The sequence below is a fragment of the Pongo pygmaeus genome, chromosome 1, assembly GCF_028885625.2.
Source record: "Pongo pygmaeus isolate AG05252 chromosome 1, NHGRI_mPonPyg2-v2.0_pri, whole genome shotgun sequence".
NCBI lineage: Eukaryota > Metazoa > Chordata > Mammalia > Primates > Hominidae > Pongo > Pongo pygmaeus.
This window is the reverse complement of record NC_072373.2, coordinates 192768039-192782263: the sequence shown is the minus strand read 5'-3', so window position 1 is coordinate 192782263 and position 14225 is coordinate 192768039. Positions and strand designations below refer to the sequence as shown.

Genomic DNA, 14225 nt, shown 5'->3' with positions numbered 1-14225 from the left:
AGCCAGAAACAGCATTTTTAAGCAACCGTTTGTTTTGGGTTCTCTAGGCTATCAAAAAGTGGGTATTTTGATCATATGCATATAGGAAAAAACAATCTACTACTCTGTTTCCCTTGGGGCCTGTATCGACATCCAAAGGCAGCCCAAAGGGTTCTTCCTAACTGTTATAGAAGATGTAACTCTCCTCTGAGGCCATAATAACTCTGGAAACAGATGACCCAAATAGAACTGAGGGGCTTGATACCATTTCTTACCAATTTTAGCAGGAGCAACTTAGCAACTAATAGTGTCACCCCACTTACTGTAGGTATTTTAAGAGAAATTTTTTTTTTTTTTTTTTTTTTTTTTGAGATGGAGTCTTGCTCTGTCTCCCAGGCTGGAATGCAATGGCACGATCTCGGCTCACTGCAACCTCTGCCTCCTGGGTTCAAGCAATTCTCCTACCTCAGCCTCCAGAGTACTTGGGATTACAGGCACCTGCCACCACGCCCATCTAATTTTCGTATTTTTAGTAGTGACGGGGTTTCACCACGTTGGCCAGGCTGGTCTCGAACTCCTGACCTCAGGTGATCCGCCCCCCTCAGCTTCCCACAGTGCTGGGATTACAGGCATGAGTCACCACGCCTGGCTGACAAAATTTTTAAAACTATTTATTTATTTATTTTAGAGACAGTCTCACTATGTTGCCTAGGCTGGAGTGCAGCAACTAATTCACAGGATCAATCATAGTGCACATCACCCTCAAACTCCTGGGCTCAAGCCTCCCACCTCAGCCTCCCAAGTGGCTGGGACTACAGGTATGCGCCACCATGCTCAGCTTTCAAATTATTTTAAAATAAAAATAAAACCGAAACCGTAACAATAATTCCTCTCCAGCATATGGCTAGTCTCTGTTTTTTGAAAGGAAATGAAAGATTGAGATCCCTGCACATTTCTCAGTCGGGGCAGCTAACTGGCTTCAGAGCTGGCTGGCCTGACTTGTCATAGAAGACTAAGGGAATGAAGTGCCTGCATGGCCTGGCTCTGGTGTACTGGCTGAGAACACAGCACCCACCTCTTTCTGCTGCCATTGGCCTTGTCCTCCGCCAATTGTCTGGATTCTGGCAGTCTCTTGTGAAGGGGCAAGGAGATGACGTGCTCTTAAACTCTCACCCATCCCAGCACCATAGCCCAGAATGTCACGGAAACTCAAGTGATAGTGAACTCTGAGATAAGCCCAAGGAAGATGCAAACTATCAGCACCATCAGGCGCTTCAATCGCACCTTGTGGTGACTGCAATGAAGGAGAAACAAGCAGCGAGGAAGTCCTCTGCTCACCTCGTTTCCTCTCATTTTACAAACTCTTGTGCAACATGCCACTCCTCCCTGCCCCTCATAGTTTCCAAGCCTTGTAAGAGCAAGTGGAGGGCTGGCCCACACTTTACACAGCTACTTGACAGGCTCTTCACTGCTGGCAAATGACTGTCACAAATAGGTACTAGGGGTCATGCTAAAGCTCACACATAAATGGAGCCTCACGGACACACCCAGGGGAAAAAAGCACCAGGGGCCCTTGCAGAAAACCCTGGAGCTGGACAAAAAAAGACAGGTCTGCAGGTCCTCCCAGAGAACGGACTCACCCAAATTTCAGCCCTGAGCCTCCCATCTCCAAACGACAAGCTCCTGCTCAGCAACTGGCCTTCTGTGCTCCCCATTATCCACCAACCGCTGGGTGGGAAAAAACCCATTATCCACCAACCGCTGGGTGGGAAAAAACCTAGTCCCTTTATAACCTGTAACTTCATCCTGGCCTCTAGTCCCAGAGTAGACAGGGCTCCCCAAGACTCCAGCCCTGTACACTGCGCTATCATCACAGGGGCTGAGAACTGACAGAGCCCCAACACATACCATACCTCACCCAAAGGAAGACTCTATCGTAGGCAGGGCACCGCTCCCCCACCCGCCCCACGCGACAAACTCGGAAGGTCAGGATTGAAGAGCAAGCTCAGATGGAGAAACAGACCCAGAGAGGGGCAGCGAGTGGCCCGAGGTCACACAGCGAGTTCGGAACGGAGCTGTACTAAAACCCCAGCCTCCGGATTCCCGAGTGCCCCATTCCCACCCGCCTACCCTCGTCACGCACGCCTGAGAAGAACATCACAGAACTTCTGCCCCAGTGTCCCCGCCTCCAGAGAGCCACCAGGACTTTGGTCTTCGCCCCGAGCGTCCACTGGCCAAACCGCCGACCCTGCCCACCCGAGGGCCGGGCCCACCGCCGCCCCCGGCCCAGCTCCCCAGCCCAGCTTCCCGCCGCCCGCCGGACCTGCAGAGTTACGCTCCCGAGAGCCGGCGGCGGCAGACATTTCCCTGCCTGCTTCCTCAAGCGCCTCATCCCGCCGCCCGTCCCGCGCGCTCCGCCCCCAGACGAACCCGCCCCCGTGTGCCCGCTCCATCAATCGAAACCCTGTTTTCTCCATCGCTCCGCCCCAAAACAGAACGGAGCCCGCCCCCTGTGGCCGGGCCTCCTCCAATCGCCACCGTTCCTTCCGGGACGGATACCTGCCTCCGCCAATTGTCGCGTACCCTGGCCAGGTATCTAGGTCCGAGTTACAACCGCGCGGCGTTGGCATCTCCAGCTCCAGCTCTGCGCACTTATACCGAGACAGCCATAGGAATTCAGGATCCCGGGTCGCAGAATCGAAGCCTGTGCAGGAACAAATGGGGCAGACTGAGTCACGGGCTTGAAGAGCCGGCTCTGCATGATTGTATTATCCCGAGAGACTCCGGCCCTGTTTCTCTCGCGCACAGAAGGGTTCTGTGCGCACTGAGGTTCAAATGCAAGAATAATTGTGAACACAGAAGTACTATTCCAAGGCAGAGACCACCGCCATTCGTTGAACCTCATGGTAACTATGTGCCAAGGTCTGTGCCTCGTATAAATATTATTTTCCTACTCCTCGTAACACACCTTTTATGAGGGAGGAAACTATTATCCCAATTTTCTTTTCTTTTTCTTTTTTTTTTTTTTTTGAGACGGAGTCTCGCTCTGTCGCCTAAGCTGGAGTGCAGTGGAGCGATCTCCGCTCACTGCAACCTCTGCCTCCCAGATTCAAGCGATTCTCCTGCCTCAGCCTCCCAAGTAGCTGGGACTACGAGCACGTACCACCATGCCTGGCTAATTTTTTGTATTTTTAGTAGAGACGGGGTTTCACCATATTAGCCAGGATGGTCGTGATCTCCTGACCTCATGATCCACCCGCCTCGGCCTCCCAAAGTGTTGGGATTACAGGCGTGAGCCACCACCCCCGGCCTATTATCCCAATTTTATATACAAGGCAACCAAGTTCAGAGAGGTTAAGTCTGAGGTCGCAGAGTGACTAGCAGAGTGGAGGATTCAAACAGATGCCAGAGGGTTGGGGGATTTCACCACCCATAACCTCCAGCAGCAGTTGGCAGCCCACTCCAGAGAAACACACGCTGTAAGTAAGCAGTGTGTTTACTATGAAATATATCAAGACAAGTCCTCTGTTTCTCCCTTAACCAGACTGCCACTCTCCTTCCTAGAAATTCTTGAGTCACCTCTGTCTTTGACTCCAACCCTCTGACTCAAACTATCTGACTCTGGAACAATTGCTCTTAACCCTTCTGCTATCCTGCCTGCTCTGTTTGTAGAGCTGCATGAACCTGACCGAACTGAATGGGATGTGCAAGGACGTGATATATGAGAAGACTTGAGTTCCAGTCCTGACTGTGGCACTGCCAGACACAGCTTTTAAGTTGACTTCAGCATTTACATACTATTAACCCATACTTGGCCTCGTCTGATCCTCAAAAAACTTGGCTTATTGAAGAAGGCAAGTTTATATTTCCATTGTATAAATAAAAAGCCAAGGTCTGAAAAAATAAAATACAGTAGGGCCAGGCGCATGCCTGTAATTCCAGCACTTTGGGAGGCTGAGGCGGGCAGATCACGAGGTCAGGAGATCGAGACCATCCTGGCTAACATGGTGAAACCCTGTCTCTACAAAAAATACAAAAAATTAGCTGACCATGGTGGCGTGCGCCTGTAGTCCCAGCTACTCGGGAGGCTGAGGCAGAAGAATCCCTCTAACCTGGGAGGTGGAGGTTTCAGTGAGCTGAGATCGCACCACAGCACTCCAACCTGGGTGAAAGAGCGAGAGTCCGTCTCAAGAAAAAAAGAAAATACAAAAATTAGCGGGGTGTGGTGGTGGGCATCTGTAATCCCAGCTACTCGGGAGGCTGAGGCAGGAGAATCACCTGAACCCGGGAGGTGGAGGTTGCAGTGAGCCAAGATTGCACCACCACACCCCAGCCTGGGTGACAGAGCTAGACTCTTGTTTCAAAAAATAAATAAATAAATAAATAATAAATAAAATAAAATGTAGTGTTCACATTCACATTTAGGAAGTGACAGACCTGGGATCTGCACTGAAATCACTGAACTCCGAGGGCTTTGGCATCAGAAACTGAAGTTTCAAACCTGGTCCCATTACTTCAATTTTATTTTTATTTTATTTATTTATTTAGAGACAAACTCTTGCTCTGTCGCCCAGGCTGGAATGCAGTAACGTGATCTCCACTTACTGCAACCTCCGCCTCCCGGGTTCAAATGATTCTCCTGCCTCAGACTCCTGAGTAGCTGGGATTACCTGCACACGGCACCACACCTGGCTAATTTTAGTAGTTTTAGTAGAGGCGAGGTTTCACCATGTTGGTCAGTCTGGTCTCGAACTCCTGACCTCATGATCTGCCCACCTCAACCTCTCAAAGTGCTGGGATTACAGGTGTGAGCCACCCCACCCGGCCCCTATTACTTCAATTGATGATTGATCTTGGGTAAGTTGCTTGCCTCCTCTATATCAATTTGCTCGTCTGTAAAACAGGATATCTACTTCTTAGTATTGTTCAGAAGACTAAACGGAGAAATACAGTTGTTGTGCATTGTCTCGGTATCTAGAAAAATGTCTGGCACACAGTAGGTGCTCAATTAATGTTAGCTAACTGTGATCTCTTGTTAGCCGATGTTTCTCTAATAGTAGATTCTTAGCCAAGACACTTCCACTCTCTGGCCTTTTGTGCTGTACAACATTATCCATCAAGGACTAGGTGGAAAAAACCTAGTTCCTTTTGCCTCTCGTGCCTCTAGTAAAATGAAAGAGTTGGGCTGGTGGATATCTAAGAGGCTGTCAATACTGAGAGTCCCTTCTCAGCCAGGTCTCTCCCTGAGGACATCCCCATCATGACAAGCACTCAGAGAAGTTGGTTGCTACAGAGTTTCTCTGCTGGTTACCCCAGGTGTGGTGTGGACCCCAGAAGGATGACAGGTAAGGGGACTGCATGACACACACCCAATCCTAAAAGAAAGAAGTCATCCTTGACTCCTGTCTTTCATTCTCATAGCTACCAACCTCTGCTCCTGCAGTCAACAAATATTTATTAAGTGCCTGCTATATGACAGGCAGTGTTCTTTTCTTTTTAAGTTGGAGTCTCGGCCAGGCGCAGTGGCTCACGCATGTAATCCCAACACTTTGGGAGGCCGAAGCGGGCGGATCACGAGGTCAGGAGATCGAGACCATCCTGGCTAACACGACGAAACCCCGTCTCTACTAAAAAAATACAAAAAATTAGCCGGGCGTGGTGGCGGGCGCCTGTAGTCCCAGCTACTCAGGAGGCTGAGGCAGGAGAATGGTGTGAACCCAGGAGGCGGAGCTTGCAGTGAGCCGAGATCGTGCCACTGCACTCCAGTCTGGGCGAAAGAGCAAGACTCCATCTCAAAAAAAAAAAAAAAAAAAAAAGATGGAGTCTGGCTCTGTTGCCCAGGCTGGAGTGCAGTGGCACAATCTTGGCTCACTGCAACCTCTGCCTCCCGCGTTCAAGCGATTCTCCTGCCTCAGCCTCCTGAGTAGCTGGGACTACAGGCACGTGCCACCACACCTGGCTAATTTTTTTTTGTATTTTTAGTAGAGATGGGGTTTCACCATATTGGTCAGGCTGGTCTTGAACTCCTGACCTCGTGATCCGCCCGCCTTGGCCTCCCAAAGTGCTGGGATTACAGGCGTGAACCACCGTGCAGGCTGGCACTGTTCTTATCTCTGCGGATGAAGTTGTGAACGTGACCCAAACTCACTGCCCCCATGGTGCCTTCATTCTCATCAGTTTGACCTCTGTATCTTGCAGGTCCATCCCTCCTTCCCCATGCCCATCACCAGGGCTCTCACAGGTCCCAGCCTCATTTTCCATTCTTTAGCCATTCCGATACATTCCTATCTCCCTGTTCTAGGTTCTCTTTTTCTATACCAGTTGCCGGAGGAACTTTTCTAACTTGCAAATCTTGCCTTATCACTCTCCAGCTTAAAATTCCTTAATGGCGGCCGGGCACGGTGGCTCATGCCTGTAATCCCAGCACTTTGGAAGGCCAAGGCGGGCGGATCATGAGGTCAGGAGATCCAGACCATTCTGGCTAACACAGTGAAACCCAGTCTCTATTAAAAATACAAAAAATTAGCCGGGCGTGGTGGTGGGCGCCTGAGTCCCAGCTACTCGGGAGGTTGAGGCAGGAGAATGGCATGAACCTGGGAGGTGGAGCTTGCAGTGAGCCGAGATCACGCCACTGCACTCCAGCCTGGGTGACAGAGTGAGACTCCGTATCAAAAAATAAATAAACAAATAAAATTCCTTAATGGTTCCCCATAAGCTATAGGGCAAAGTCCAAGCTCTTTGTTGGGTAGCTAAGACCCTTCATGAGATGCTCTCTGCTGACCTCTCCTGGCTCAGCTCTCTCCATACCCTCCTCTTCCCCCAAGTTCAGTCCCCACCAAAGGTCCTGCCCTTCCCTCCAACTGCCAAGCCCTTTTCCTCCTTGTTGCCTGCCTGGGGAAAAACTCTTCTTCATCCTACTAGCCTAAGCTTAAATATCACCTCTGGCTGAGTGCGGTGGTTCACGCCTGTAATCCCCGCACTTTGGGAGTCCGGGGCAGGCGGATCACCGGAGGTCAGGAGTTCGAGGCCATCCTGGGCAACATGGTAAAACCCTGTCTCTACTATAAACACAAAAATTAGCAGGGCATGTTGGCAGGTGCCTGTAGTCCCAGCTACTCAGGAGGCTGAGGCAAGAGAATCGCTTGAACCCGGGAGGCGGAGGTTGTAGTGAGCCGAGATCATGCCACTGCACTCCAGCCAGGGAGTCTCAAAAAAAAATTCACCTCCTACATGAAGCCTTCCTGGGCTGTTTATAGGGGAGAGGGTGCCATGAGCTAAGGAAGCACTAGAGCAAAACACGCAAGAGCTCAGGCTCTGCAGTAGAACTTTTTTTTTTCTTTTTGAGAGACGGAGTCTCGGTCTGTCACTATATGTTGGCCAGTCTGGTCTCGAACCCCTAACCTCAAGTGATCCACCCATCTAGGCCTCCCAAAGTGCTGGGATTACAGACATGAGCCACCGTGCCTGGCCTGGAGTAGAACTATATAATCTTGCCAATCCTGGCTCTATCATTTGCCAGCTAGGTACTCAGGCAATGCTCTTATCCTCTGTGAGCCTCAGTTTCCTCATCTATGAAACGGGCACACCAATAATACTTCCCTTGTAAGATCGTGGTAAAGAGTATATGAGGCCAGGCTGGGCGCGGTGGCTCACACCTGTATTCCCAGCACTTTGGGAGGCCGAAGTGGGCAGATCACAAGGTCAGGAGTTCGAGACCAGCCTGAACAACGTGGTGAAACCCCGTCTCTATTAAAAATACAAAAATTAACCAGGCATGGTGGCGTGCACCTGTAATCCCAGCTACTCAGGAGGCTGAGGCAGAACAGTCACTTGAATCCAAGAGGCAGAGGTTGCAGTGAGCCAAGATGGCGCCACTGCATTCCAGCCTGGGCGACAAAGCGAGACTCCATCTCACAAAAAAAAAAAAAAAAAAGTAAATGAGAGGCTGGGCAAGGTGGCTCATGCCTGTAATCCCAGCACTTTTGGAAACTGAGATGGGCAGGTCACCTGAGGTCAGGAGTTCGAGACTAGCCTGGCCAACGTGGTGAAACCCTGTCTCTACTAAAAATATAAAAATTGGCTAGGCACAGTGGCTCACCCCTGTAATCCCAGCACTTTGGGAGGCCAAAGTGGGCGGATCACCTGAGGTCAGAAGTTTGAGACCAGCCTGCCCAACATGGTAAAACCTGTCTCTACCAAAAAATACAAAAATTAGCAAGGCGTGGTGGCATGCGCTTGTAGTCCCAGCTACTTGGGAGGCTGAGGCAGGAGAATCGCTTGAACGCAGGAGGCGGAAGTTGCAGTAAGCTGAGATTGGTCCACTGCACTCCAGCCTGGGCGACAGAGCCAGACTTTGTCTCAAAAAATAAAATAAAATAAATATAAAAATACAAAAATTAGCCAGGCATAGTGGCAGGTGCCTGTAATCCTAGCTACTTGGGAGGCTGAAGCAGGAGAATTGCTTGAACCCTGGAGGCTGAGGTTGCAGTAAGCCAAGACCGTGCTGTTGCACTCCAGCCCAGATGGGCAACAAGAGTGAAACTTGGTCTCAAAAAAAAAAAAAAAAAAAAAAAAGCCAGACATGGTGGCTCATGCCTGTAATCCCAGCACGTTGGGAGGCTGCTGAGGTGGGTGGATCACGAGGTCAGGAGTTCAAGACCAGCATGGTCAACATGGTGAAACCTTGTCTCTACTAAAGATACAAAAAATTAGCTGGGGGTGGTGGCACGCGCCTGTACCAGCTACTCGGGAGGCTGAGGCAGGAGAATCACTTGAACCCGGGAGATGGAGGTTGCAGTGAGCCGAGATCACGCCATTGCACTCTAGCCTGGGCAACAGGGCGAGACTCTGTCTCAAAAATAAATAAATAAATAAATAAATAAATAAATAAATAAATAAATAAATAAAATTAACATTAAATTAAAAAAAAATTTTAAAAAGGAGTAACTGAGATAATGTGTGAAAAGTTCTTGGAATAGTGCCTAACGCATGCCAAATCAACAATGAATGTGAGCTACGAGTCTTCTTGTAGAGGGGAAAAACATTTTCTGAGTTCCTGCTATGTGGTAGGCACGTTTACATGTGTTATCTCATTTAATTGTCACAACCCATGAATAAGGTATTCATTACATACAGAAGCCTACAAAAACTAAAGTTCAGACAGGTGAAGTAGCTTGCCCAAAGTTGCACAGCTAGGTACTGGCAGAGATGGGTATCAAACTCAAGGGGCTGTATAGCTTCAAAGCCCAGGCTCTTTAGTGTTATTTCTATTATTATACCTCCTACTACTATTAATAATCATAAAATATGTTATCCTTATTATTTTAAGATTTAGAGATAAATTTCCCCCTGCTTAATAAATTTTAAACCTCTTGGCCGGGTGCAGTGGCTTACGCCTGTAACCCCAGCACTTTGGGAGGCCAAGGTGAGTGGATCACCTTAGGCCGGGAGTTCGAGACCACACTGACCAACGTGGTGAAACCCCGTCTCTACTAAAAATACAAAAAATTATGCAGGGCGTGGTGGCCCATGCCTGTAATCCCAGCACTTTGGGAGGCCGAGGCGGGCGGATCACCTGAGGTCAGGAGTTCAAGACCAGCCTGGCCAACATGATGAAACCGTGTCTCTACCAAAAATCAAAAAATTAGCTGGGCATGGTGGCGGGCGCCAGTAATCCCAGCTACTCAGGAGGCTGAAGCAGGAGAATTGCTTGAACCCAGGAGGCGGAGGTTGCAGTAAGCCAAGGTTGACTGCACTGCAGCCTGGGCGACAAGAGTGAAACTCCGTCTCAAAAAAAAAAATTAGCTAGGCATGGTGGTGGGCGCCTGTAATCCCAGCTATTCAGGAGGCTGAGGCAGGAGAATTGCTTGAACCCGGGAGGTGGACATTGCAGTGAGCCGAGATCACGCCACTGCACTCCAGCCTGGGCAACAAGAGCAAAACTCCGTCTCAAAAAAATAAATAAAATAAATAAACCTCTTAACCAGGCATTCAAGGCTCTATAATCATGTTTCTACTTCCTTTTGTTATTTATTTATTTTTTTTGAGATGGAGTCTTGCTCTGTCCCTAGGCTGGAGTGCAGTGGCGCAATCTCGGCTCACTGCAAGCTCCGCCTCCCGGGTTTATGCCATTCTCCAGCCTCAGCCTCCCAAGTAGCTGGGATTACAGGCACCCGCCACCGTGCCTGGCTAATTTTTTGTATTTTTAGTAGAGACGGGGTTTCACTGTATTAGCTAGGATGGTCTCGATTTCCTGACCTCGTGATCCACCCGCCTCGGCCTCCCAAAGTGCTGGGATTACAGACGTGAGCCACTGTGCCCGGCCTGTTATTTTATTTTTTAGAGCCAGGGGTCTCACTCTGTCGCCCATGCTTCGGTGCAGTGGCGCAATCATAGCTCAGTGTAGCCTTGAACCCCTGGGCTCCAGTGATCCTTCTGCCGTAGCCTCCCAAGTAGTTGGGATTACAAGCAAGCTACTAAGCCTAGCTGTTTCTTCTGCTTCCTTTTCCCTTATCCCCTAGTTTGAATCCAAGGGCAGTCCCCTTCCTGGCACAGCAAGCAAAATAAAGTGAAGCCCCTGGAGGCTCAGGCTCCACAGCAAGACCACAGAGAAGACCAGCCCTCTCCCCTTGCCACAAAGACAAGAGATAGCTTGAAAGAAGACAGCTAAAAGTGCTGGGTAAACATTTAAGCCCCAGCACCTGTTGGCTTGAATTTGCATGTTCTATGACTAATCATCTGCTCTGTACACAAACTCTCCTTTACCTGCCGGGCTAATGTCTCATTCTAAACAAATTTTGTCCTGAAGGCCACTAACATTTCACTGCTAGCCCAAAGCTAGACCATTTTCTCAGTGGCAGTGAGTGACAGCAGGGTTCAAGGGCAGGAGAGCCAATATGACAGATGGTTCTAGCTGTGAGTTCTAGCTGTGGGTGGCAGAGAGAGGGAAGTTGGGCTGCTTGAAGCTGCTTAGTCTGCCAACTTGTAAGAGATTCTGCATCACAGTCACAACCTATCCTGTGCAACCCTGCCCAGAGCCAGGAGAACAAAGGGGCCCTGCTGTAGTTAACACTCAACTCCAGAAACTGTAAACACAAAAGCAAACACCATGGTTGGCTGGCAGCCTGGGGGCACTATGGCTTTACACCAGCAGCTTCGAAAGGACACAGAAACCGTGGGGTAGGAGTCCAAAGGGTGGAGAGTCAACTGGAGTGGGTAGGTGAATACCCAGCCACCCACCCACCCCCAGGGAACCTGGGGTCTTACCTACCTGGACAGGCCCTGGCAACTTCGTGGAGGAACATCCTGGTTTGTGAACCAAAGGGCAGCTGGAATACGAGGCTAAGTTCTGCTGTGTCCAGCTGGACGGTCACATCTGAGCCTGCACAAAGGAGGCAGGAAATGGACCCTTGGCCGCCAGGAGCTAAGTGCTTGATGCAGCCTAAGCCTCAGAATGGAGAATCAGCAACCCAGACTCCCAAAGCCCCTTCAGCCCTTAAGCAACTTATCTGGGACGGCTGCTGGGACAACAAGGAAACCCTCTGTACCCTGAGTTCCAAATTAACATCATCCCCTCTTTATACAGGAGGCAGACGAAGGCTCTGAAAAGTCAGTAAGCCTCAACTGCAGTACTAGATGGACCTGGGAGAGAACAGGTTCTCTGGATGTGTAGTCTGTTCCCCTCTTAATGAAATGAAAAGCACATAGAGGCAGACGAGGGGATGTCCATGGGTCAGTCTACCTGACTATGCCAGGTAGTGTGATAGGCACAGGGAATACCATGGTGAAGAGAATACGCGTGGGCCTGTCTCAGGGAGCTAGACTGTAGAAGGCTTCCCTATTCATAGCATATACCCAATACCGGGCACATGGTGAGCACTCAAACCATGTGCTGAACTAACAGACAAACAGAAGCAACCTAGCAGAGCGATTAAGAGTGTGGGCTTGGCCAGGCATAGTGACCCATGCCTGTAATCCCAGCACTTTGGGAGGCTAGGGCAGGAGGATTACTTAAAGCCAGGAGTTTGAGACCAGCTTGGAAAACACAGTGAGACACCGCCCCCCGCCACCCAATCTCTATAAAAAATTAGCCAGATGTGGAGTCCCAGCTACTTGGGAGGCTGAGGTGGGAGGATCGCTTGAGCCCAGGAGGTTGAGGCTGAAGTGAGCCATATTTGTGCCACTGCACTCCAGCCCAAGTGACACAGCAAGATCCTGTCTCAAAAAATAAAATAAAATAAAATAGTGTGGGCTCTAGAATCTGAATTCTCTGAGTTTGAATCTTGGTTCCACCCCTTACTAAACTATTTATCTGGGCCTCAGTTACCTTGTCCATAAAGTGGAGATGCAAACAGTGATAACCTCATAGACCTGTGAGAAAAGCCTGATTTAGGCTGGGTGCGGTGGCTCACGCCTGTAATCCCAGCACTTTGGGAGGCTGAGGCAGGCGGATCACAAGGTCAGGAGATCGAGACCATCCTGGCCAACACGGTGAAAACCCGTCTCTACTAAAAAAAAATACAAAAAATTAGCTGGGCATGGTGGCAGGCGCCTGTAGTCCCAGCTACTTGGGAGGCTGAGGCAGGAGAATGGCGTGAACCCGGGAGGCGGAGCTTGCAGTGAGCCAAGATCACACCACTGCACTCCAGCCTGGGTGACAGAGCGAGACTCTGTCTCAAAAAAAAAAAGAGAAAAGCGTGATTTGGTGTATGTAAAACTTCTAGCACAATGCTGGCATGGGATAATCATTGACTCATTATTTGCTTCTATTATTATTGTTGTATAGCAAAGAAGACAGGCATTAAATATGTCAATATAAAGAATTACATCACTGATTGAGAGAGGCTGGCAAAAATAAGAAAAAAGCAAGCCAGGCGTGGTGGCTCACGCCTATAATCCCAGCACTTTGGGAGGCCGAGGCAGGTGGATCACCTGAGGTCAGGAGTTCAAGACCAGCCTGGCCAACATGGCAAAACCCTGCCTCTACAGAAAATACAAAAATTAGCTGGGCATGGTGGCGGACGCCTGTAATCCCAGCTACTTGGGAGGCAGAGGCAGGGGAATCACTTGAACCTGGGAGGCAGAGGTTGCAGCGAGTCAAGATCATGCCACTGCACTCCAGCCTGGGTGACAGAGTGAGATTCTGTCAAGAAAGAGAGAGAGAGGGAGGGAGGGAGGGACAGACACATGTATCCCTGGGATACAAAACAATTTCAGGGTTTTTTTTGGGTTTTTTGTTTGTTTTTTGAGATGGAGTTTCACTCTTGTTGCCCAGGCTGGAGTGCAATGGTGCAATCTTGGCTCACTGCAACCTCCGCCTCCCAGGTTCAAGCAATTCTCCTGCCTCAGCCTCTCGAGTAGCTGGGATTACAGGCATGCACCACCACGCCTGGCTAATTTTGTATTTTTAGTAGAGACGGGGTTTCTCCATGTTGGTCAGGCTAGTCTTGAACTCCTGACCTCATGATCTCGGCCTCCCAAAGTGCTGGGATTACAGGGGTGAGCCACCGCCCTGGCCTAATTTCAGGGGTTTAACAAAGGCTGCCTGGGAAGAGAAATGCATGAATGGAAGCCCTGAAGGCTGAGTAGGAGTTGGCTAAGTGAAGAGATGTGAAGCTTGCAGGAGGAGGGGACAGCGTGTGCAGGGGCTCCGGGGTGAGAACGTGTGATATCGGGGGAGACGGAAACAGCAGCAAGGAGGAGTGATGGGAGATGAGCCCACGGAGATGCGCTGTGCCAGATCCTACAGGGTCTTACTTGCTGCAATAAGTTTACCAGGGGGTGCCCTTACTTTACACCATTTTTCTCTCTCTGAAAATCAGGCACCCCCTGCCCCGAGTGGGACCCAGACCAAGAGGACCACTCACCAATGATGTAGAATTCACCATCTGGGGACACTGTGGGGAGGGAAATGAGAATGCCCTTAGCAATTGAGCTTACTCCCCCTTGCCCCCCCATCAAGGACAAAGATGACCTGGGGGGCCCATAGGAGAGGATTCATACCACCCAGCCCCCTGTGGCACCTTCTTCCAGCGTAAAATCCCGCGAGACCGGCACTATCTGGTCCAGAGAGACATCGTCCCCGGTAATGGCCATCCTCCGGTGCGTATAGAGGAAGAGACTAAGGGCAGGAAGCAGAGGTGAGGATGGGGGCCCGCTGGCTGTCCCTCAGCCCTATCTTGGAGGCCTCGGGGTGCTCACATTCCCTCGTTGGTCCCTGACACTGTGCTGGTGGTACCCTGGCTAGG

The 14225-nt window shown here is 50.1% G+C and overlaps 1 protein-coding gene across 5 annotated transcripts in view; it reads right to left on the bottom strand.

Annotated features, from left to right (window-relative positions):
- INPP5B (inositol polyphosphate-5-phosphatase B) overlaps positions 1-14225 on the bottom strand; it is an 82538-nt gene that overhangs the window by 65282 nt on the left and 3031 nt on the right. The window contains exons 4-7 of one of the 5 annotated variants that reach the window (XM_054494658.2): positions 14001-14098; positions 13845-13874; positions 11249-11359; positions 2303-2683 (exon numbers count right to left, since the gene is read on the bottom strand). In XM_054494658.2, coding sequence (XP_054350633.1) covers positions 2303-2683; positions 11249-11359; positions 13845-13874; positions 14001-14098 — 620 coding nt within the window. Of the gene's footprint in view, positions 1-2302; positions 2684-11248; positions 11360-13844; positions 13875-14000; positions 14099-14225 lie in introns of those variants that run through there. The other 4 variants (XM_054494667.2, XM_063657424.1, XM_054494676.2 and 1 more) reach the window with 4 other exon arrangements.